This window comes from Sparus aurata, chromosome 4 (genome assembly GCF_900880675.1).
Source record: "Sparus aurata chromosome 4, fSpaAur1.1, whole genome shotgun sequence".
NCBI lineage: Eukaryota > Metazoa > Chordata > Actinopteri > Spariformes > Sparidae > Sparus > Sparus aurata.
In genome coordinates, this window is record NC_044190.1 from 31,409,074 (window position 1) to 31,431,083 (window position 22,010).

A 22,010-nucleotide genomic window follows, 5' to 3' on the forward strand; every position below is an offset into this window, starting at 1 on the left:
AAAACAGCCTGTATGCTTTCATAAAGACGTATTCTGTAATTAAAGCATTTAAGCACACACTCCCTCATCTGAATGTACAGTATGTACATACATGGGGGGGGGGAGTCATGCCATGAAGGGTCAAGGAGGTGAAGTCTGAACAAATGAGACTTGAGTCTTTTGTGGAAGATGGCGAGTGGTTCTGCTGTCCTGACATTGGTCAGGAGGTTGTTGCACCACTGAGGCGCCAGAACAGAGAAGTGTGTGCGTGCATGTGCGTACACACACGTACACACACACACTCACTGTAGACTCAGCCAGCACTGGACACATCTGGTTTCCTGGGTTGAACTCCAACAAACATTTTGGACCAGGGTCTCCGCGTGCGTTTGTGTGTGTGTGTGTGTATATCTGTGTGAGCTTGCAGAGCTTGATCTAAAATGAGCGGAGATGACTGTGGAGGGATTGTGTGTATTTGTGTGGGAGTGTGTGAGGTGAGAAAAGCAGTGTTCCTCACGGGTGCATGTCCACTGGCATCACATCAGCATGAATAAAACAGTGCCCGTGTCGAGGCCATGTTTTCTTCTGTTTGTGTTTATGGGCGCATCGACTGTGTGCATGAGTGTGTGTGTGTGTGTGTGTGTGTGTGTGTGTGTGTGTGTGTGTGTGTGTGTAAGAGGCAGCCTGCTTATGTGATTCTTTGCAGACTAATCATTTGTGCGTAGCTGCAATATCTAATTACACCCTGACTTGTTGACCCAACCTGTCTATACTAACTGCGGCAGTCATTTCCTTCTCATTTGATCCATCCATCTCTCCCTCACACACACACATACACACGGACAAACAAATACACACTGCATTTACATGCCGTGTGCCCCTAAAACAAATACAGAAAAAAAATACTTGTAATAAAACTTTTATTTTCACCAGCGATGGAATACTAATCATCATAAAAAAAAACGTACTCTCCGGAAAACACATACTAACGCGAGTTCATTCCCCTGCAGCAGTTCAAAGATGTAGGAAATTGCGTCAGTGATTGCTTGTTCTGTGGGTCGGAGGTGGGAGTGTATTTTGAATAATGATCACATTGGTCACATTGTCAGAATGTAAAAATTGCATAAAGTGTGTGTGCACAAGCGAGACTTGCGCCGCCTCTGGCAAAGAGACACCGGTTGAGTGTGTGTGTGTGTGTGTGTGTGTGTGTGTGGCATGTTTGTCTGAGTTCGAGTGTATGCGCATGTGCTTTTCTGGGAGAAAATGAGTATGTAGACGCAGTAACAAACAAAAGCAGACAGAAACAAAAGAAGCAGATAAAGGAATGAGACGGCGTTGCAGCGGCGCAGAACACAGCGCAGTCGCTCGATGCCCTTCGGAGAGAAAATCTGAGGTTGAGACAACTTATCTTGATTAAATCGTCAGCGTTGAAGAGTAAAATGTGTGTTTAAGGGTCAGCTCCAAATTGCATCACAAATGATGAAAGATTCAATCTGAGATCCAGTAGCATTCTGAAATAGTGTGGTTTTGGAACAGCGAAAGGTTTTACGGGCTTGCTGTAGGTGTGGCTTTCCGCCACACCTACAGGTCTTCCACCGGCGGATAACACCGGCTCAGGTGTGATCTGAGATGATGTCAAGCGACAGCTAAGCCAATTTAAATTTTTTTCTGATGAAGAAGGCAAAATGTGGGAGAAAGCTCAAAAAAAATCTTTCAAGTTGACCTGTAAATTGAATCAAGCACATTTTTCCAACATATATTGTTCTGAGTTGTGTCCCTAAAATCCAAATTCCTCAACCGGTGGTGGTTTCAACCGGTTTTTATTTAATTTAACAAGATAAGAAAGAAGAGGAAAAAAAATCAAAAAAAACTGAAGAAAACACAAATGAAAATCAGTTAAATCAGTTAGAATGTGAAGCAGGGAGGTTGTTGAAGACGGTCCTGCAAACACAGTTTTCTATGTTTCTGATTATTATCATTTCTTTTGAATAATCCTTGATTTGTTCTCTCATAGTGCACAAACTACAAAACCCTAGAGGGGGTAAAACACCCGCCTGCTAATGAAACACTGACAGCAATCACACATGTAAATATAGATTCAAACATGCTGTAATACTCTATGTTCATGTTTGTTGGAGAGAGGGAGGGACGGAGATTAGATAATAACAGCGGGATGAAACAGTGTAAGGACAATTAAGGACAAAATCGAATGATGACAGACGACAGAGGCGCCAGAGGAATGAAGAAAGATCGAGTGATAAGAGATAAGAGGGAAAAAATTGGTGATGCTTCCCGTGATAAGGAGGAGGGAACGATTCAAAGTCGAGATAATGGTGTCTTTGTGTGCGTGTGATTATCTCAACGTGTGTTTTTGCATCATAGAAAGAGAAGTAAAGATTTAGTTCAAACAAAGAACAGTGGTTTTGTGCTCCGATGCGGCCCCGACTGCGCGCCCTTTGTCTAATGTCATCCTTTATCCGCCTCCCGTTTTTTTGCTGTCGCCCTCCGCAGGTCGATTCATTTACAAAGAAGACACAATTTTTCCCCAATCTCAATCAAACCAGAGTTCAGCCGCAATAACCACAGATGTTAAGATAAACATCCGTCCCCCTAGCCTGTGAGAGGAATAAAACAGAACAGAGTAGAAGTAAACAGCGAGTGTGCTGACCTCTGTCCCAGTGCGTTCTGCTGGAGTAGCACACTGCAGCATTCTGCGGTCGGTCCCTTTGGGCTTACAGAGTTTCCACTGCGCTCCATTGGCTGTATTGATAACCTGATCCCTGTCACCCCAGCTCTCCTTCATCCATCCTTACAGTTTTTCCGTGCCTCCTCTCTCCTCTTCACACGCGGGCCGATCCGCCTTTGCAAGTTGTTGCTTTTGACGTAATTTGGTCGCTAAAGCGGGCGCCCGTTCTCTTCTCTCAGCGTGTTTTCATCACTGTTTGCCACAGAAGAGAGACAGAATTCCCAAACCATTAGACTCAGGGGGCCTTGAGATGAAAACAATCCCTGACATTGACCCGGAAGGAGAGCGCAGCCATTCCTGCCTGAAAAGCACATATTCATAACTCAGAGTGAGGTGATTAGTTCGGGCTTCTTTAGACAGAATCGCACGTTGCTGACCGTGTGTGATGATAATTGGCCGCCTCACGCCTCGATTTTTGTTTTTAATCTACGCGAGTGCATTCAATCTGCGGTGTGTTGCGGAGGGTCTTGACATTTTTTGAGCCAATTAGCAGCGATCTCGGACAAATACACTGCGCACATGAAAGCCCTCGTTCCGAAAAATCCTGTGCGGCGTACCCAAGGCTATGCTGTGTTGAGATTCTTACCTAAAGCAAGACCGGTCAGTATTTTCAAAGCAGAGGGATATCGACACTAACCGTAGCCGAATCATGTGAAAACACTGGAGCGTTTTTACATCCGTACTCTCTGCAGAGATGGTGAAAGCGTGGTTGTGATAGTTTTCATCCCGTTTTGGAGCGACTCCTCTTGTTCTTTGGTGTATTTGTGGATTCACAAAAAGCGAACAATGTCCTCCCTTTCCTCCCCCCCTCCTCTCCCAGACGTTTGTATTGGCCTGCAGGTTCCCGCAGACACACAACATGTTCAAGACTCCTGGCTGCTTTGCTATTATTTATGGATGTACTCCAGTTTTTCGAGTGAACGTCCTCATAATGCTCCCCGTGTTCACCCTTCAGAGAAACAATATGCGTACAAATTTGCGCCGACAACATTTTAATACACTTGTTGATAAACGCGCCCGCCGCTGAGCGGACCACACTGAGCCTTTAAAAACATTAGAGCTTCATATTTTATTAATCGGATAAGCTGTTTCATAGCAGTTCAGAATCTTTTATCTGACTCTGGTTTCTGGCGTTTGGAGAGAGCCGCTCGTGTCCCACATTTTGATGGGTCTATTTAAGATCATAGGAATATGATGTATGAGTTCTGATTGGCAGTGGATTTTTTCTTTTTTTTTCGGGATTCTCAGTCAAGCTGTATTACCGGGAAAGACTTTTCTACTGTGCATTACTTTTTAATGCGAGGACCATTTTGCTCGCAAGACTTAAATCCGCATATTCTCGGACTGTGATGATGTAGACTCTCCCATCCACTTTCTTTCTCTCTCTGTCTCCCCCCCCCCTAACCTCTCTCAGAAGGAGGATCCAATTTAGCCATGTGAGGCCGGCCCAATAAATAGCTGCTTTACTGAGAATGAGTCTGATTGAGGATTTATCCAATCCTTTATCAAGACTGATTGTTTACCTTTGCCTGAGCTTGATTGGATTGAAAAGGGAGCTCTCCCCCTGATCCATACAGAGGAGAGAGAAATCTAATCATTTCTCTCTCCGTCTGTCCTTCTTTGTCCATCTCTTTCTTTCTTCCTCTTTTTCGTCGCGGCCCTGTTCCCTCATACCATCTCTTTCTCCTCCTCCGTCTCTTTGTCTTTCTCACTCTTTCGGTGCTTCCCCACAAATCTCTTCACATGTCTTTGTTCCCTCCTTGTCTTATTCCTCTATCCCGAACTGATCGCCGTTCCTTACCCTGTCTAGCTCCCCTATTTTTCCTTCCATCCCTTGCCCCGCTCTCCATTTCTTTTGGGCTCCCTGTAGCCTCTATCTTCTTTACACTTCAGACCAACTGCAACAAGCCATACATCAAGTCAGTAACAGTTAGTTTAGCCGGAGGAGCAGCCTGGTCCGGGACAAGTCAATTTTGTGTGCATATCTTTGTGGGAAGACACAAACAGCCAGTCCATACTCTAAGATATACGATGTCAGAATTCTGCATTGGAATGTCTAAAAGCAGCTTTGTTATTTATTTTGTTGAGTTTTGTACCAACACAATCCCTGTTGTCGCCAACAATGTTCAAACCCAGAGAAATCCACATTTTCTCAAAGTGACTTGTTTTATTTCGTTGCTGTCGCTACATCAGTTGAAAAGAATAGACTTTCATCAGCGTATGCATCAACACTGAGGCGTTTTGACATCAGGAACATTTGTGTTTATTTTCATTACTCATGCCGTGTTTATCTGCACCAAACAGCCAGATTGCTTACCTTCTTTGTCCGATAGCTGTAAGCCGACGTTATTGAGCGTTGAGAGTGTGTTTGCGCGTCTGCGGGGTGAAATTCAGGACAACTCTCGGAGAATTCAGTGCTCAACAGAGACTCTCCTCTCCCCTCTGTAACGTTATGCTCATGAAAATGTAAAGTGCATTTCCACTCCAGCTCCGGTTAGCAGTCAACATCACCAAGCATAAACACCCGAAAAGAGAGGTCAGCGCCATAGATCGTCGTTGCGGTCAGGTTGATGAACAGGAGTGAAGATAAATCCACATTTTAATCCCAAAAGTTTACAAGCAATCTCCGAGCTGTCCCCTCGTCGATCAACTGGTTCCCGATCAGGGCGGAATCCGATGTGACTTCAGGTGTTTATTCCTCCAGAGGGTCTGGCTCTAATTCAGACTTGTGGGAAACAGGCGGCAGAGTCACCATACTAAAGTGTTGACGTTTTATGCTTCTGCAAACCACAGCTGTGTTCAGATTTGTATGTGTCATACTAACCGTATTGACGTTTCTGCAATACGTGTCATGTGTTCGACTTTACATATATATGGCTGACTTTCATGTGGAGAGACCCTGTATGCTGGTGTTTGTATGTTTGGTTTTTTTTGTTTTTTTTTTACATTTTTAAGCTTGAAACCGCTGAATTCTTTGACAAGTCGTCCAGACATTTTCCGGCCATGTTTGTGGCGACAACGCTGGATACATTTGCCAAGATGTTGGGACAATGTCCAGCTGTGTTTGTGCCGACAAACAAATGATCTTTTCCTTACCCTAACCAAGTGGTTTTGGACCATAAGCACCGTACTCTCATGATATAACATTTTAAACTAAACACAAAGTAACGTAAAGTTGCAACATAAAGAAATGTAAAATTTCAACATATCCGCGGGTAACGGGTTCAGGGCAATGATATGCAATGATTCTCTCATATGCTGTTAGCAAATTGATTACTTCTCTGCATATTTTTAGACTCTTCAAAGGAAGAAAGACAAGCTAAAACACACAATAAAACCTTAGTGTTAGAGGTCACCTAGAGGGTGCTTGTAGCATCACTCAAGTTAACTCCAGGGACAGCGGGGCTTTTAGTTAACAAAGCACTGTAGTCTCGCTCACAAAGCTTTTCTTGTTAGGTATACACACATAGGCACACACTCACACAGAGACACACACTCACATGGCTTCTTCAAGAACACAATAGGGGAGTAAATGGTTTTTCTGAAAGTGATTCCTACCGCCTTATTATTTATTCATGGGTCTGCTGGTCATTGCAACCTTGAGACCGGCATGTGTGCGTGTCTGTGTGCGCGTGATGAATTCTATAAGAGAGGTAAAGGTGGAGAGAGCCATAGGAGAGAAAAGTGGAGAGGCAGAGAGAAGAAAAGGAGCGGGGAGGGGAGGGAGGGAGGGATGGAGGGAAAGGATGAGGGCTGTGGTCTGGAATATGGGTTTGGATTTCCGTCCTTGAGGGGTGAGTGGAAGGCGATCGATAGTGAGGCTGAAAGCAAGGCTGATCGGGTGGCAGCACGAGGCTGCACAGGCACTCAGTGGGAACACGACCTAGACACAAACAAGGTCAGTGCCCGACCCCTAACTGGGCGGAGGGATGGAAAGGAGAGGGAGAAGAGAGTGGAAAAAGATGGGTGGAAAAAAAAAAAGGTTAAAGAGGAGGCGGAGGGTCAGTGGACAGGTGGGAAGCAGGGGTTGAAGATGCAACCGAACTATTTTTCATCTCCCTGGCAAAATGAAGTCGGAGCGGCGGGGCGGACAGAAATAGACATGATGAAGGAGGTGAGACAGGGATATGTGGTGATGGAGTAAAACGAGAGAAACGCGCAGCATCAGACATGGAAATCATGTACAGATTCCAGACAGAGAGGGAAAAAGGCGGAAGAGAGACAGGCAACCTTCGACTCTCTTTGATGATACAACTCGCTTTTAAACTTCGAGAAAAAAAAAAAATCGCTTCCGCCCACCACGAATAAAAAAGGCCTCACGATGTTTCAGCACGCAACCAGATGCTTGAGCGTGTGAAACCAGAGTATACATGTAAACAGGGAGACAGGATGCAGAACAACTGAACACAGAGGAAAGAGGGAAGAAAAGTGATTGCGGGTGATTAGTACTCCGCTGTGAAAAGAGCAAGCTGACCACTGGCGAAGGGTCGAGAAATGATGATGAGCTGGCAAATTGCGTTCCTTATGTTCGCTGAATTCCTTCAATAAAAGGGGAGATAGAACATCTGCTACAGCACATATCTTTAGGCAATGCTGCATCCTGCGTGCTTAGTGTGCTGCAACACAGAAGCCTTGTTTCGTGTTCCTTCGGTGTTCTGGGAGGTCGTTCTGGTACCGGCACTTTTATGTAAGTATAAAAAAGTGAGGGATCGAGGTGTCGCCACTTTTAAAGTTGTGTCTTACAGTAGGCAGAATCGCAACATCAGGTTTATTGAAAGTGGATAAAAACAGTGGGCTGATCAACCTTTTTCGCTGCAATCACTTACCAGCTCACTCGCGCCCGCCTATCATTTGACGCCGCACTTTAGTTCAAATAGAAAAACCGCAAACCGGGCTAAACTACTTCAGACGTGTCTGCGAGAGCGCGCCAGCGAGTCTTTGCATCTGCGTCCTTGACTGCTCGAGACGGTGGGAGAGATCAAAGATGAAATTAGATTAGATCGCAAAGCAAAAAGAAGACAAACATACAGACAACAACAACCAAAAAAAAACCTTAGTACTGCTAGTGATTAGTCTGGGGGTTACGACTGGACTTGACTTTACCACGTCTGTATGTCTGAGTGTCTCTGCAGTGTCTGCTGCTGTGGTAACGCACTGCACTTGGCAGACGGGCCCGTCTCTGAGGCAAAAAATAATAAAGACAATGTCTCAAATTCTGTATGTCTGTGCTGGAAAAAGTACAGTCTTTATATTGTATAGTGGCTAGACAAAGAAAGATGGATAGACAGATAGACAGATAGAAGGATGGATAGATAGTTGTAAAGATACTGTAGCTATTTATCAGTTGGACTTTTCTGTCCCTCCGTCCATTAGTCATTCCTCAGCATTCTCCATCATGCTATTCAGCAATGACATCATCTGCTCCACACACACACACACACACACACACACACACACACACACACACACACACACACACAGCAAGAGCTCAAATTTTGCTGTCCCTTGCTTGTGCTAATGATCCACTGTTCGTTACAACTAACACATCCGACATGGGCGGAGCGTGTAAGATAGCGGCTGACACTGCTGCTGACGGCTGTCGACAAACAGGCCGCTCAGTAGAGAGAGGTTCTGGCGTCTGCCGGTTCTGTCGGCCCCGGTTTGTTCCCGCTACGACTCAATCCTTCCGATGGTCAAGGTTTTTTTTTATAACATGGCACAAGGCGGGTACGTCGTTTTCAAGACCAAGCGATGGGAAACGTCTGCTGAGCTTAATCATCATCACCATCGTCAGTATCAATGACTTCATCACCACAGTCATTCAGTTGTCCGTATATATGTTGTTTTTTTTTAACGATCCTGACTTTATGGTAAATGCTGACGATTCCCCCGGCTTCCTGTAACTCCATCACTGCCTCGCTCTCACGTTACAGAGGCAGAAAGAGCGATAAAGGCATCCATATTGAATGACAAGGTTAGAGAGAGGGGTGGCGTGTTCAATATCAACGAGTCAGTTTTTATTGAACTCTGAGCCTGTGTGATGTCTGCATCGGGGTGGGGTGGGTTGGGGTGGGGGGGGGGGGGGAGGTGAAGGGTGTTCCGCTCTGAAACGGACTTCATAGAAAAGCAGACGGATGGCAACTGTTGCTCGGCTTGGTTCAGAGGCAGGCGGCTACAATAAACGACTCGTGTGAGAGCTTATTGATGTGAAATCAATTATGTTCCTATTGACAATAATGGAGTTACGCCACTGGCTTAAGATGGTCCTGCCAATTACCCAGGCTATTGATTACACATCCAAACAGGCGATCGTTAATTAATGGAGATTAAATAAGAAAAAATGCCATTTAACTGTCACGAATAATCAAACGTTGTCTTTTACTTTTCAACTCTGTTAAATTTCTCATGTGTTCCCCGTGTTCCTGTGTTTGTTCCTTGGGGGTTTTCTGGTTTGTCCTGAGTTCTTGTATTGCTTTGGCATTTCCCCTCGCCCGCCTTTTTGTTGCCTTCCCTTTTCGCTACTTGGATTTTGGACTGCGGTTATCAGGGTGTCTCGCGGCGTCCGGGCCCTTTCTGTGCGAATTGTGACATCGCCTGCTTCAGCCTCTCCTCTTGCACCTCATGCCATCTCTCCTTTCGCTTTTTCTCAGATTCCTTCAGCTCCTTCGCTTCTCTCTTCGCTTCTCTCCCTTCCTCTTTCGCCGCTAATGTCTCCTCTCCTGCCACTTTCATTCACCCACATTTTCCCCTTATATTCCCAGATAGTGACTTCCAGACAAGTGGCGATGCTTAAAATTATATTTATTACTCCCTCTTGTCTCTTCCTCTTGTATTCCCTCCAACCCCCCCACCCCCGCTCATCTCTTACCCCAGTGACAGATAATTAAAATTGATATTTCCATGCACAGGTTTATTCAGTCTTATACTGTATGTCATCCACACTTTGTCAGTTTTAGTCATTCAATTTAGCCATTGTTTGTAAGGCAGAGCGGGAGTGATTACCTCTCAGTTCTCTGTTCACCGGCACAAACTGTTATTACCAACCTGCACTGCTGCTCCTCTTGTCACTGTCATTTCCCTCTTCCTCCCCCACACGCTCCCTCCGAGGCTGCATCCAGTGTGCTTACGCATGTGTTTGTGTACGTGTGAGTGTGTGTGTACGTGTGTGTGTGTGTGTGTGTGTGTGTGTGAGAGAGTGAGTGGCTCTGTGTGTCTGTGGGTCTGCGTCCGTGCCAAGTAGTATTCCCCGATAACAGGATTACTATCTTAAGCCTATTCACGGTAAGTGAGCCAGTTGGATGGATAAAGCACTGTATCGTCGACTCCGCTGGCGCTACATCAAGAAAAGAGTTAGAAAAATTGTAGAAGGCAGGCCTAGCAAGCTCTGGGTGGGTTACTGCGAGAGAATATGAAGGACTCACACTCTGTAACATCCTGCGAAGCGGCAGCGGTGGAGGAGGGAGAAAGCCTTGCAAGCTCAACATTGCTTAGAGTGATGTCAGACGAGGTTACATGGAAGGATTTCACTTTTCATAGCAGTGTTTTACGCACTGGTTGATGGTAGATTACACTAAATATGAAGGCGGCTGATCATAATCTGCAATGAGGATCTGACTTGGCTCTGCCCCATCGAGGCATCTAGACATCGGCCTCTACGGGAGGGCCTCGTGGTGTCTGGCACGAGGGCATTGGAGCGAATCCTTTGAGTCCTGTGGATCCGTGGATCAGACTTGTTCTGGCACATCCAACAGATGCGCTATCGGATTGGGATCTGGGGAATTTGGAGGCGAGGTAGACCTTAAGCTCTCGGTCACGTTACTTGGGCTTTTCCTGAGCAGGTTTTGTGTTGTGGCCAACACTTAAACCACTAAATAGGTTGATTGTCTTCAAAATAACACAAGTCAGAGTCTCTAGAAACTACATCTATCACTGTTTCCAGAACATGGCTGTTGCTGCATTATTGCGACACATGTACTGGACCTTTATCGTACAGTATAAGTATATAACCAAATACCTGGTTAAGGTAATGCGACATAACTGTGTGGTCGGGGTTAGGCAATTGACAACACTTGTTCACAACAAAACAGCACAGTTTGGCCTTGAATCACTTCATTATTTCTGTAACCTCTGTTACAAATGCAGCTATGCAACCTAGGCCACTTACGCTATGGCATGTATGTGACGCTACATTAGTAAGAACTCACCGTTGACTTTTGGTTCCAACTGGGAACAAAAGGCAGTTTCCTGAATCAAAGTCCGATGCTTGTTTAATCCGTCCACCGTCCCCGACACCCCGCATCTCTCTTTGGTCTAGTTCCCCTGACCTCCTCCTCCACAGCCTCGTAAGCTTTCGCAGCCGCTACAGGGAGCTACAGAAGAATAAAACATAAATATGGATCGTAATTACCTGCTTGCATTTTCAACCTACAGAGCCTTTGTCCTGAGGAGGATGGACTGGCCGTGGTGGGACTCTTTGTCCTTTTGGGAAGGCTACTGACATCGAGGAATACTGTGGCAATGGGCGACAGGTGCCGAAGGGATGTTTCTTAATTGCTCAGGCAGAAATGTAAATGTGAGAGTGCGAGGCGATTGACACGTGACCCGTCCAGTTTGTCAGCTGCATGGTAATAAGTTGGGAACACATGAGGGCAGTTGGTCAGCATTATCTTTTTACTATTTGCGACAGCTGTGCTGAATACTGATAATACATTAACATAAAGAGAAAGATGTAAACAACCGTCTCAGCCTCCCTTTTTTTTTTTTTAAAGGCTTAATGCTAACTCAATATTGAGGTCTCTCATGTATTTTTGTGTAGCGTTGACAGTTCCCAGTCGAGACAGCAGGGCAGAAGGGTCCGACAGCCAATGGACCGTGGCTGCTGGATCCTGTTGTGATGTGTCACTCTGCAGAGACGGCGGAGTCGGGGAAGGGAGGGAAAGTGTGTTTTCGTGCATATATGCGTGTGTGTGCGTGTGTGTTTGTGTAGATGAGGGATGTCAGAGAAGAACAACATAAGACTTGTGAAGGCAGAAGGGACAGAGAAGGAAACACAAAGAGAGAGACGGCCGGGAAGAGAGATGAGAGGAGAGAGGAAGACAGACAGCTGCAGGCCATTGACCTGTCAGTACGGTTGACACACATTAGCCTTCTTCTCCCTCATCACCTAAAGAAGCACAAACATTTCTCTCTTCTCTTCTCTTCTCTTCTCTTCTCTTCTCTTCTCTTCTCTTCTCTTCTCTTCTCTTCTCTTCTCTTCTCTTCTTCTCTCCACACTGCAGCTGTACCTCATTTCTTCCCGAGCATAGCTTCTCCTTCTCAGATCCATATTCTTCGCGCGTAATTAGCCTCCCTCCTTCCCCGGCAATCCAACCCAGATATTCAATATTTTGATTTTGAAGCCGGAGCGTGTAGCCAGTTTATTTGGCACACAAAGCCAAATCAAACGTAATCCGATACGAGAGCTCTTAAAGCCCACGTTTATGAAGCTCGTAATGTTCACCCGTTGTAGACGGTGTGCCAGAGAGGTGTTGATTCGAGTCGATCATTCTGGGGGCTGAGAATCGAAAAAAGGCGTATCTAATATTTTGTCCACTGTCTCAACTTTTAAAAAAAAAAACGAACGTTATGAGCTTCATGAAGTCAGGTTTTATTGCGGGGCTGTTGTATTGGATTGTGGTGGATTTAGCCAGGTGCGTGTACCTGTTACAGTAAGGCCTGCAGACCTGGGTGTGCTGTTAAAATATCAACTCGTGTTGTGTAGTGCAACACATTCGCTGTGGCTGGAGATGCCGTGAGCTGCTCCTTAAGAACGTGTTTACTTGCTTGTCAGGGCGCAACATGGTTGACAATGCAGATAAAGTCTGTTTATCTGATTCACATAAACAGCAGGCGGCCACAATAGCGTTCACAACAGCTCATCCAAAACATCTCCGCTGCATTGTGAATGCGGCTGCGGCAGAAATCAGAAAACTGATTCCAGCCTCAACCCTTGAATGGGAAGAGCTGTGTTTCACTGAACTTTCTGGGTTACGAACGCTGCAACCTCAAGTCAACGTCGGAGACGGCAAGCGAATGACGCCCAGCGAAATCTCGGAAAATGTGCATGATAGGTGGGGGACTAAACTCCAGACTCAAACATACTTGAGGATGCGCAAACAAGGCAGTGTGATACAATTCAAGGACGCGTTATTGCTGTTTACTGGAAGGCTCTCTCAATGCAGAAACTGCAATGCATCCGTTTGAAACAAATGTAAAGGGATTTATTGAGACAGCGTGCGACCACTAATGGAATGTTTACTGGACCGCTGGGCTTCGGTCAGTATTTTAGTGGATTCCTCAATAACCACAGTTTGAGTAGGGCCTAATACACCAATCCAATAAAAGCACCGACGCAAAGTGGTCCCTAACTTCCTCCCACAAACACTCTGACAAGGCTGTTTTCTTCTCCTCTCTGCGCTGTTCTCCTGTTGAAACATCTGTGTCCTAGACAGCATACAGCTCCCCAGCTGAATACAAAAAAAAAAACAACAGCGAACAAAAACCTGCTGCGCTTCATGTCGAGCCGGATCCCAGGGGATCCCAAACCTTCCCTGCGCTTTACACTTCTAACCAAATGTAAGAGCCATTACGAAAAAACGGCTCCTGCTCCACAGATGCATCTTCATCTCCCAGCGTGAGAGTGTGTGTGTGTGTGTGTGTGAAAAGTGTGTGTGTTTTTTTTTTTTGTAATGTGTGTAAACGGATGTGCATCCAGATCTGATGACAAGCGCCTGCTTGGCTTTCCTGTGAAGGAATACAAAAAGGGAAGAGGAGAGAAAAGCACCCAGGCACGGATGAGATGGAGGGGGGAGAGAAAAAGGGCCGAGAGAGATATACCAGACCAATCTGGCGGGACCCGTGTGGAAAAAAATAGAGCAGCGTCGCGAGAGAGAGAAGAAAGGGGTGTAGAGGGAGAGCGAAGGAGGTCAGAGAAAGGGAGCGCAGGTGATGGTTCTAAGCTGCCGGTGTCTCAGGCAGATATAGGCTCCATCCGCCCGCCTGGCTGTCATCTGCATCGCACACAATATCCCCCTTTATTCGCAATATCACCTCTCTCTATTTCGCTTCATCTGCCTCCCCGGTGTATCGACTCTGAGTGTGATGCACTTTTTTTTCACTCCCCATCACACAGATGCCAGCGGTTCTGTGTATATCATTCCCTCTCATTCTCGCTCTCACTTGCTGGAAAGAAGAGAAGAAAAAAAAAAAAAACTATATCTCACTTACACATGCATTATTTTCTTGCTTCCTATTCCTCACCGGCTCTCGCTGTTTTTTTCTTTCTTCGCACACTTTGTGTCTCGCTGTTTTCCCCGCATGCTTGCATACTCCCCTTGTGCCTTTTTACCCCCAGGATCTCCTTATATAACAATATTCCGTATCAGCGCATATCCTAGTTTCACCCCCGCTGACTTATCGTAATCTCTTGAGTGCGACTCATCGCCCCGATCTCGCCTTCAGAAAAGAGACAATGTCGGTAAACAATCGGATTTGAACTGACATGTATTATTATTTCACTGCCATCGTTCCGGAACCCCTGTCGCATTATCTCACCATTACAGGTTCCTCTGAACGTGAACCCAGAATCTTAACGTTCCTGATCCTTTGAGTGACTCTTGAAATGCTTCCTCTCCAAAGCCTAAGCAGACGAAATGTCCGGTATTTGTAAGATTTTTCACTCATCTTTTAATCCTTGAATGGAGAGGCTGAAAAGCTGGAGAACACAGATGCGCACTTCACGCTCACTCTCCCCCTTTTTTTTGTCCCCCCCCCCTCACAAACTCAAACACACACACGCACACGCACACACACACACACGCAAACCGGACTCACTAAACCATGGAGAGACAGGGTTCGGTTCATTGCTCACCTTGGCTGGTTGGATCAATGGCAGCCTGCCTCTTGCAAATCCCTCCCACAAACAGAGCTGAATAAACAGACAGGGAGCGTTTACACAGACCCTGGTAATCTGCTAATCCATATATCCTGCTTTCTAACCAACACACACACACACACACACACACACACACATGGACGCAGGAGGGAATATGTACGCAATTACTGTGTACATATCCAGGAACACGAGCAGACACCAGTGCATGGAAGCAGGAAACACACACGCTGCTACACACAAACATTTGCATGCACGCATACACAAGCACACACACACACACACACACACACACACACACACACACACACACACACACACACACACACACACACACTATATCAGTGACTTTTGCCCATTATCCTCTCTGACCTCCTCAACAGGACGTGGTTGATAGTCTTGTCGATGTTGATAACAGACCGAAGGGTTAATAGGGATTAATGGACTGTACACACTCAGTCGCACACCCACCCACACACACACACAAAAACACACACGAAAGCGAGAAAACATTTCAGTGTTGATGAGTTTACAGGCTTTCATGTTTCTGTGAAGTGTGTGTGTGTGTGTGTGTGTGTCTGTGTGTGAGTGTTTGTGCATTTGATTAGTCGAGTGAAAGTATCATGTAGCTGTCAGCCGCGCAGCGTTCCCACGGCTTGATGGGATAATTGAAGCGTGAAAAAGCCATATAGAGTTTGTCAAAACTCTTAGTGGACCGAGTTCTGCACCATGGAGCCCACGAGTACGGCGCTTAGTGGCATTAACTTCCACTCTATGGAGCAGACGGAGATTTTTATCAGCCAGATGAAAAAAAAAATAGACGTAACTGCATTTATGATTTTGATTAGTTATCCAAAAAAAATTTAATGACCTGCCCAGTGAAATGGAGATTCTCCCTCTCGCGCTCCCTCTTTATGTTTTCTATCATTTAAGTCGCCTCATGTAGACACATTTCCACAGCTGCTCTTAATAAGACCATGAAGTGTTTCTAAACGTGACGTATGCAGAAAAGGTTCAGGATTCAGCGTGTGGTTGTCTCTTTGTTAAGCATTGATGTATTTGTCAGTTATATTTTGAGAGTGTTCCATCTTGGCTGTCCGTCATACTAATTGAAAGTTTGTGTTACATTTTTTCACCAGTAATTCTCTTTCCTAACAAACTGACAAGAAAATGGTTGTCTGGAGGCACATACACCAACACAAATCAAGGTTAGATAGGTGGTTTCAACAACAGGTCCAATGAATTAAAGAACACGAATGCATCATTTTTGGTCAGAAAGACACATGCCCGATGGTGCGTGTCCACAGTGATTTTTTGGATACGTGGGCTCCCATTTTCCCAGCTTTTGTAGACCAAGCCGGCACTGGCACTCCGGTTACCATGCAAACACTTCCTAGCAGCACCTGTTTGGACGAACACCACTGGTGGGCCACTGCTCTGGGAATTCAAACCAGGCCGATGTGTCGGCTCTTTTGGAAACGTTCTCTTACAATATGAAAATGGTTCTAACTAACATATGTCCTTTTCCGGGCATTTGCTAAAATGTATGATGCTGTTGTTTTTTTTATTGAGGAGAAAGTTGAGTTTGACTTCTCACCCTGCTCGCAGTGAGTTACAAGTGTACTCCCGCATGCACACTGCACACTGACATCACTGTTGGGTGTGGTTACAGCTGCGACATCTTTTCATAATCTGAGCATGCTACGCAGTGTGACACATTGAAGACAGTTTCGTTAACTCTGGATGCCAGTTTTCATTTTCCCCAACAATGCAATATTGATTTTGGATTCTTTCTCTCTGTTGCATTTTTCTACTACCGCTTTCTGCTACAACTACAACCCTTTGACTAATTCTGTCCTTCAGAACACCTCGCTTTCGCCTGACAGTGTCTTTGTCAACTCAACATTTCCTCCTCTCCTCTCCAGGTACGGTGGACGAAGACGGCAGGCAGTGCATCAGACAAGTTCCAGGAAACATCCATCTACAACGAGACGCTGCGCATCGAGGGCATCCAGAGGGTGCAGGGGGGTCGCTACTACTGCAAGGCCGACAACGGGGTGGGGGTGGCTGCCATCAAGTCCATCCGCGTAGATGTGCAGTGTAAGTGGGCAAGGGAGAAAGAGGTCCACTTCTAGACCACAGCCGACTATCACTGCCACCATTCCCACCGTTAGAGACGACTGAGATGGGGGAGAGATGGAGAGATTGGAGGGGGAAAGATGAAAGACAGATTGGATGGATGATGAGATTTCAGGTGGGAATGGCTTCCAGGAGTATCTGATGACTTGTGGTGGAAGGGATGAAAAGCATGGCTGGAGGATTAGGCGGGGAAGAGGATAGAGGAAATAGCAGTGCAGTATTTGAAAAAGGGGTGTAGATAAGGGAGTGCAACACTTTAAATCACAATTTTAAATCTCCTTTGCCTTTGGTGTGCAATTGGTTGACTGTGTGGATAACGCAGGTGTGTTTACTCCACCAATGACAGTGAATTGAGAACAAATGCAAACTGTTTCGTCAGATACTCCTTGGAATAAAGTGAAGTCTGTGGGACATATAAAGAGTTTTGTAACAGTTAGTCCAGGTGGTACGGGCTCCCTAACCCACTGTTTCTCAAGTAGGCATCCACTCTTAAAGAAAAAAAAAATATTGAATCAAAGATGGAAAAATCACAACTTTGAAGTCGTGTTATTAGCCGAGAGACAGAGTGAGACATCTTCAACATTTGTTCGCTCTTTAGCGCTGTCACATCGTGTGATTTGACGGTGCCTAGTATAAATGACTAATGGAAATGACGACCACCTCCCCAATTCAGAACATCTTTACACATTTTCTGTCGACAATCGTGAGAAGCAGTGTTGTGTTGTAGGGGCCCCGTGCTGCTGCCTGATTCACTGCCCCACTGTTCCTGTGAGTCAGGGGCCAGGTCATGGCGACAGGTTGACGCACATCCAACTGTAGACCCAACTCATCGATACATCCGTGCAGTTTCTTTTTACATTCCCAGCACCCTAAACTCCTCGTCCATCCGTTGCATCGGTTTATTGCGCGGACAGTTCCTTCCTCCATTGATTCAATCATTTTAATGGTAGGTTTATAGTCTAATAGAAAAAGGCTGATTTTCCAAGGGCCCTATAACACTGAACATCCACTACCTGCTCTTCATTTTCTGAATCCGTCTCTTCTTCTGCTCTGCTTTGTTTGCAGTCCAACACCGTCGTCTGCAGCCCCTCCTTTAGCACCAAATGTATTGCACCAGAATATGCAGGCGAAAAGCATGCGCACACACACACGCACAGACACACACATGCTCCCCCCAATGCTTGTCCCTCTAGGATTTGTCACTTACACACCACCCTGCCTCAACCTCTTAATGGGGCTCTCCCTCCCTCTCTCCCTCCTCCTCCTTCTTCTTCCTCCCTCTCTGCTGTTAGTGTTAGTTCTCCCCAGGCGCCGGCTTGGCCCCTGCTGGGATGCTGGTAATTGCAGGGGGACCGGGTAGTAAACAGGTTGTATTGTGTGTGTAGTTGTGACAGGTCCGTGAAGCTAACCAGCTCTGACGGCCAATGCTTGTTCAATTCCCCATCCCCCATGCCGCGTTACACCCAGCGGCGGTCAGCCACGCTCCCTACACAGGATGGCTTTAGTGCCAGAGCGATGTAACAATTAGCCCGGGCTACCGGGGAGAGAGGGAGAGATGGAGAGAGATAGATGAAAGTGGAGAGAAAGATGGATGGGAGAGTGAAAAAAGACGGGTCTTAGGCAGGGAGGGAGGGGGAAGCAGAAAACCACCACGGCTGAGTGTCCCTGAAGATGCAGCTTGAGCAGCAGCACAGCGGGAAATATAAACCTGTACACTGTGTCTATTTTAACGAACAGGCAGGTGACAAATTAACAGACGGAACGACACGGTTTCTTAGTGAGGTGTCGAGCCATGAGCCACCAGGGAGAGCTTCTCTACACATGATGTGGATTCTACAAGTGTCTGAGACTTGGACGTAGTTCAGAAATCTCCAATAGGTGATCAGTCAGATTGAGGAGTGAAAGCTATAGAGAACGATTCACCTTGTTTTATTCTCATTAAACCTCATGCCAGAGCTTGATGATGAATAAGCCTATATCTAAACCAGTCTATATCAGATAGGCAAGCTTGTTTTTTAATGGTAGGACGGAGCACTCGGCACATATACGTTGAAAAATAACCAAATTGAGGGGTTAGGGATTTTTCACTTGTCTGCATATACTACATGTATGTGCAGTATGTATAGTGTTATCCATGCGATTCTTATTAAAGCTGAAGAAGACAATTCTAGAGAAATATAGTAGATATTTGAGTCATATTTCCAAGGTCGTCAAATACTGACGCCTTGGGTTGTCCACTGTCCTGTTGGCTCTGTCCGAATACCAGCCCCATTTTACTATATTATTCTTCAGCTTTTATAGACTGGTGTCATAATTTGCCTCATTGACAGGTAGAGCTGTAGCAATAAGTCGACTAAAGAAATATCAAACATTTGCTGGTTCCGGCATGTTAAATATAAAGACTAATATAACAGCAAATGAATAGTCTTGTTGAAAACAAGCTGATTGGAGCTATTTTAATATCTTTTTTGGATGTTTGGTAGACCACATGATTACTGGTTAATGAAAATCATTGTTAGTCGCAGCTCTTATCTTTCACACTTTGTCATTGTTATCGCTGCTGAGTGTCTAAAATCTGCTCTGTCCAGGCTCCACCTTGTTGCCAAATTGCTCTTTACAGAATCTTGAAGGTTTGTAAAACAGCTGACCATTGAGTCGGTCAGTATTTGGCGAGGTGAAAGTGAGACTCAACAATCAACTGTCTTACCAAATGGACTTTTAACAGCTGACAAGATAGGAGCTTGTCGTAAGCACAAAACTCCAGACTCCAAACTGCCCTGTATAAAAACCAGTAGGAAACCCTGGACCATGTCTTTCTACTAAGACAGTACAGGGGAAACAAAACAACATGTGCAGAGGTAAAGAAAAGACAATACCAATTCCCATCTTGCTTAATACAACCTAAAGGGGGACTCTGCATTTTCATGGAAAAAAGCTGAAATAGAAGAGAACGGCGATGGATTGCGGCTGAATAGCGTTGAAGTAGTCATAATTTACACTCAAAGAAGGGGGGGGGGATGGAGGAGAGAAGATGAGAATAAAGAAAAGGGGGAAGACAGATGGCGGAAGAAACAAAAAAGGAAAATGAAGACAGCGAGAGGGAAAGTTCAGGCAGGGAAAAGCGAGACGGAGAGAGATGCACATAATAAGGTAGATGCACTCATATGCTTTTCAATTTGGATGCATCCAACAGACCAGTTATTGGACTAGAGGGCAGAACATGTTGTTACCCGCACAAGGGAACAAACACAAGCTTCAGCTCTCCCTCTCCCTCTTTCTCTCAATCACACCGTTTCACTGTCTTTTCCCGCGTCTCAGCCTTTTTTATCTGAAATGACCAGGCGCCGCACTTTCTATTCCCTCCTTATTTCTCCTCCTTCTTTCATGTTGTCCTCTCATCCTCCATGTTTTCCTTCCTCCTCGCCTGCCTCTCTGAACCACACACACCACTGCGTGATGAAGCAGTGTGGGTTTTTTTGTGTGTGTGTGCGTGTGTGGGTGTATGAAGTGAGTCAGCTGGGGTCTCTCCCCTCTCAGCTGTGAGGCTGAACCGAACACAGCGGTCTCTGGCTTGAGGTCATCTGCCCTGCATGCGGCTTTAACTTTGCTTTCATATAGTCGCATGGCTGCAAGCAGGCATGCAAGAAAGCGTGCACGCACACACACACACACACACACACACACACACACAGACAAACAGAAATATACACATAGTTTATATGTTATACACACGCACACGCATCTTTTGCATTTAGAAACATACACATATGCACTCAAATTTCTCGAATATGTCCAAAAGCACACGCGGGCACACCAAACACACACACACACACTCAAAGTGCAGTGTGCGAGGGCGAGAGGAATAGTGTGAGGAGGAACGAAGAGTGGAGAGGGTGAATGATTGAAACTGAAGAGACAGCAGAGAAAATTAATGAAGGGTTTCAGGATTGGAGTAAAGAAGCATATTCAATATTCTGCTTGAATACAAGGCGCATACAGCAGCTGAGTATCTCGCTCAGTCATTCCTCCTCTTCCTCGTCCTTTTTTTTCATTTTGTTCTCTTGACTAGGGCTGGGCAATATATCGATATATATCTGAATCATTATATTGTGATACAGGAAGTGTCTTCTCCTGCATTTAAAGGCTGCATTACAGTAAAGTGATACAACATTACCTGATTCTTTTACTTGTTCTGATATTCTCCTTTACCGACTTAGTCATTATATCCATTTGCGGGTGATTATTTGTCATTGTGTTAATATTTTGTAAAGTACCATTCTTCATCATTACAGTAGTGTTGCAATATCAATACAGAGTCCAATACAGCCAAAAGTATTGTGATATTTGACGGAGTATCAGCCTGGTTAATGATCTTGGATGATATCCAGCATTTTTCAATCATCAGTATTTGTTCTCAGCCTGTGGGCACACTCAGTGTTCCAGCTCTCAGCACTATCTATCTTTGGTGAAATGTCAAAGACATTGTCAAAAGACCTCTTAACACTGAATAATCTGATTCTGCAAAGTAACCAGTCACCGAAGTAATGAAATAAATGTAGTGGAGTTGAAGAGTAGAAGCAGCAGAAAATGTTAATACTCAAGAAAAGCACCTCAAAATTATAATAAAGTACAGTACTTCAGAAAATTGTACTTAGTTACATTCCATCACTGTATTTTCTAAATATTTCAATTAAAAGATTTTTAGTTTTACTTTATGTTTTTTGGTTTCAAATATGGCTTATAGATCTGCTTGATTACTTATAATCAGCATCATTTTAAAAAAAATATTTCAGCCCTGAGATTTTCAAAATACAGAGACATGTATTGCGATATAGCCTAAAAACATTGTTATCATTATTTTAAGACCAAATCGCCCTGCCCTACTCTCTGCCTGCCCTTTAGTGTTTTTCGTTCTAAAACTCTTACAGACCTTTTCTCATTCTGTACCATTTTCTAATTTTAAGCCTGTAGATCGTTTATTAATTAAGCATGTCTTTACTTATTAACCAAAGGGATTTTTGAATAAATCAGTTTGTACAGAATATTTGATGCCAGCCAGCTTGTTTTCCATATGAAAACAAGCTTTGGCCGTCAAATTATAAAGTCTACGGAATGAGCAAAAACAAGTGAAACTATGCCTCCCCGCTTTCAGTCTTCCCTTTTCCAATTCCACAGTCGACACACGCGCAGCAGCCTTCCTATTAATCCACACCCTCT

General features: G+C 45.1%; 1 protein-coding gene across 2 annotated transcripts in view; it reads left to right on the top strand.

Moving 5' to 3' along the window:
• Nucleotides 1-22,010, top strand: part of mdga1 (MAM domain containing glycosylphosphatidylinositol anchor 1) — a 188,518-nt gene that overhangs the window by 57,059 nt on the left and 109,449 nt on the right. For both annotated transcript variants that reach the window (XM_030414726.1, XM_030414727.1), the window contains exon 4: nt 16,580-16,754. In XM_030414726.1, the coding sequence (XP_030270586.1) occupies nt 16,580-16,754 (175 nt within the window). The remainder of the gene's footprint in view (nt 1-16,579; nt 16,755-22,010) is intronic.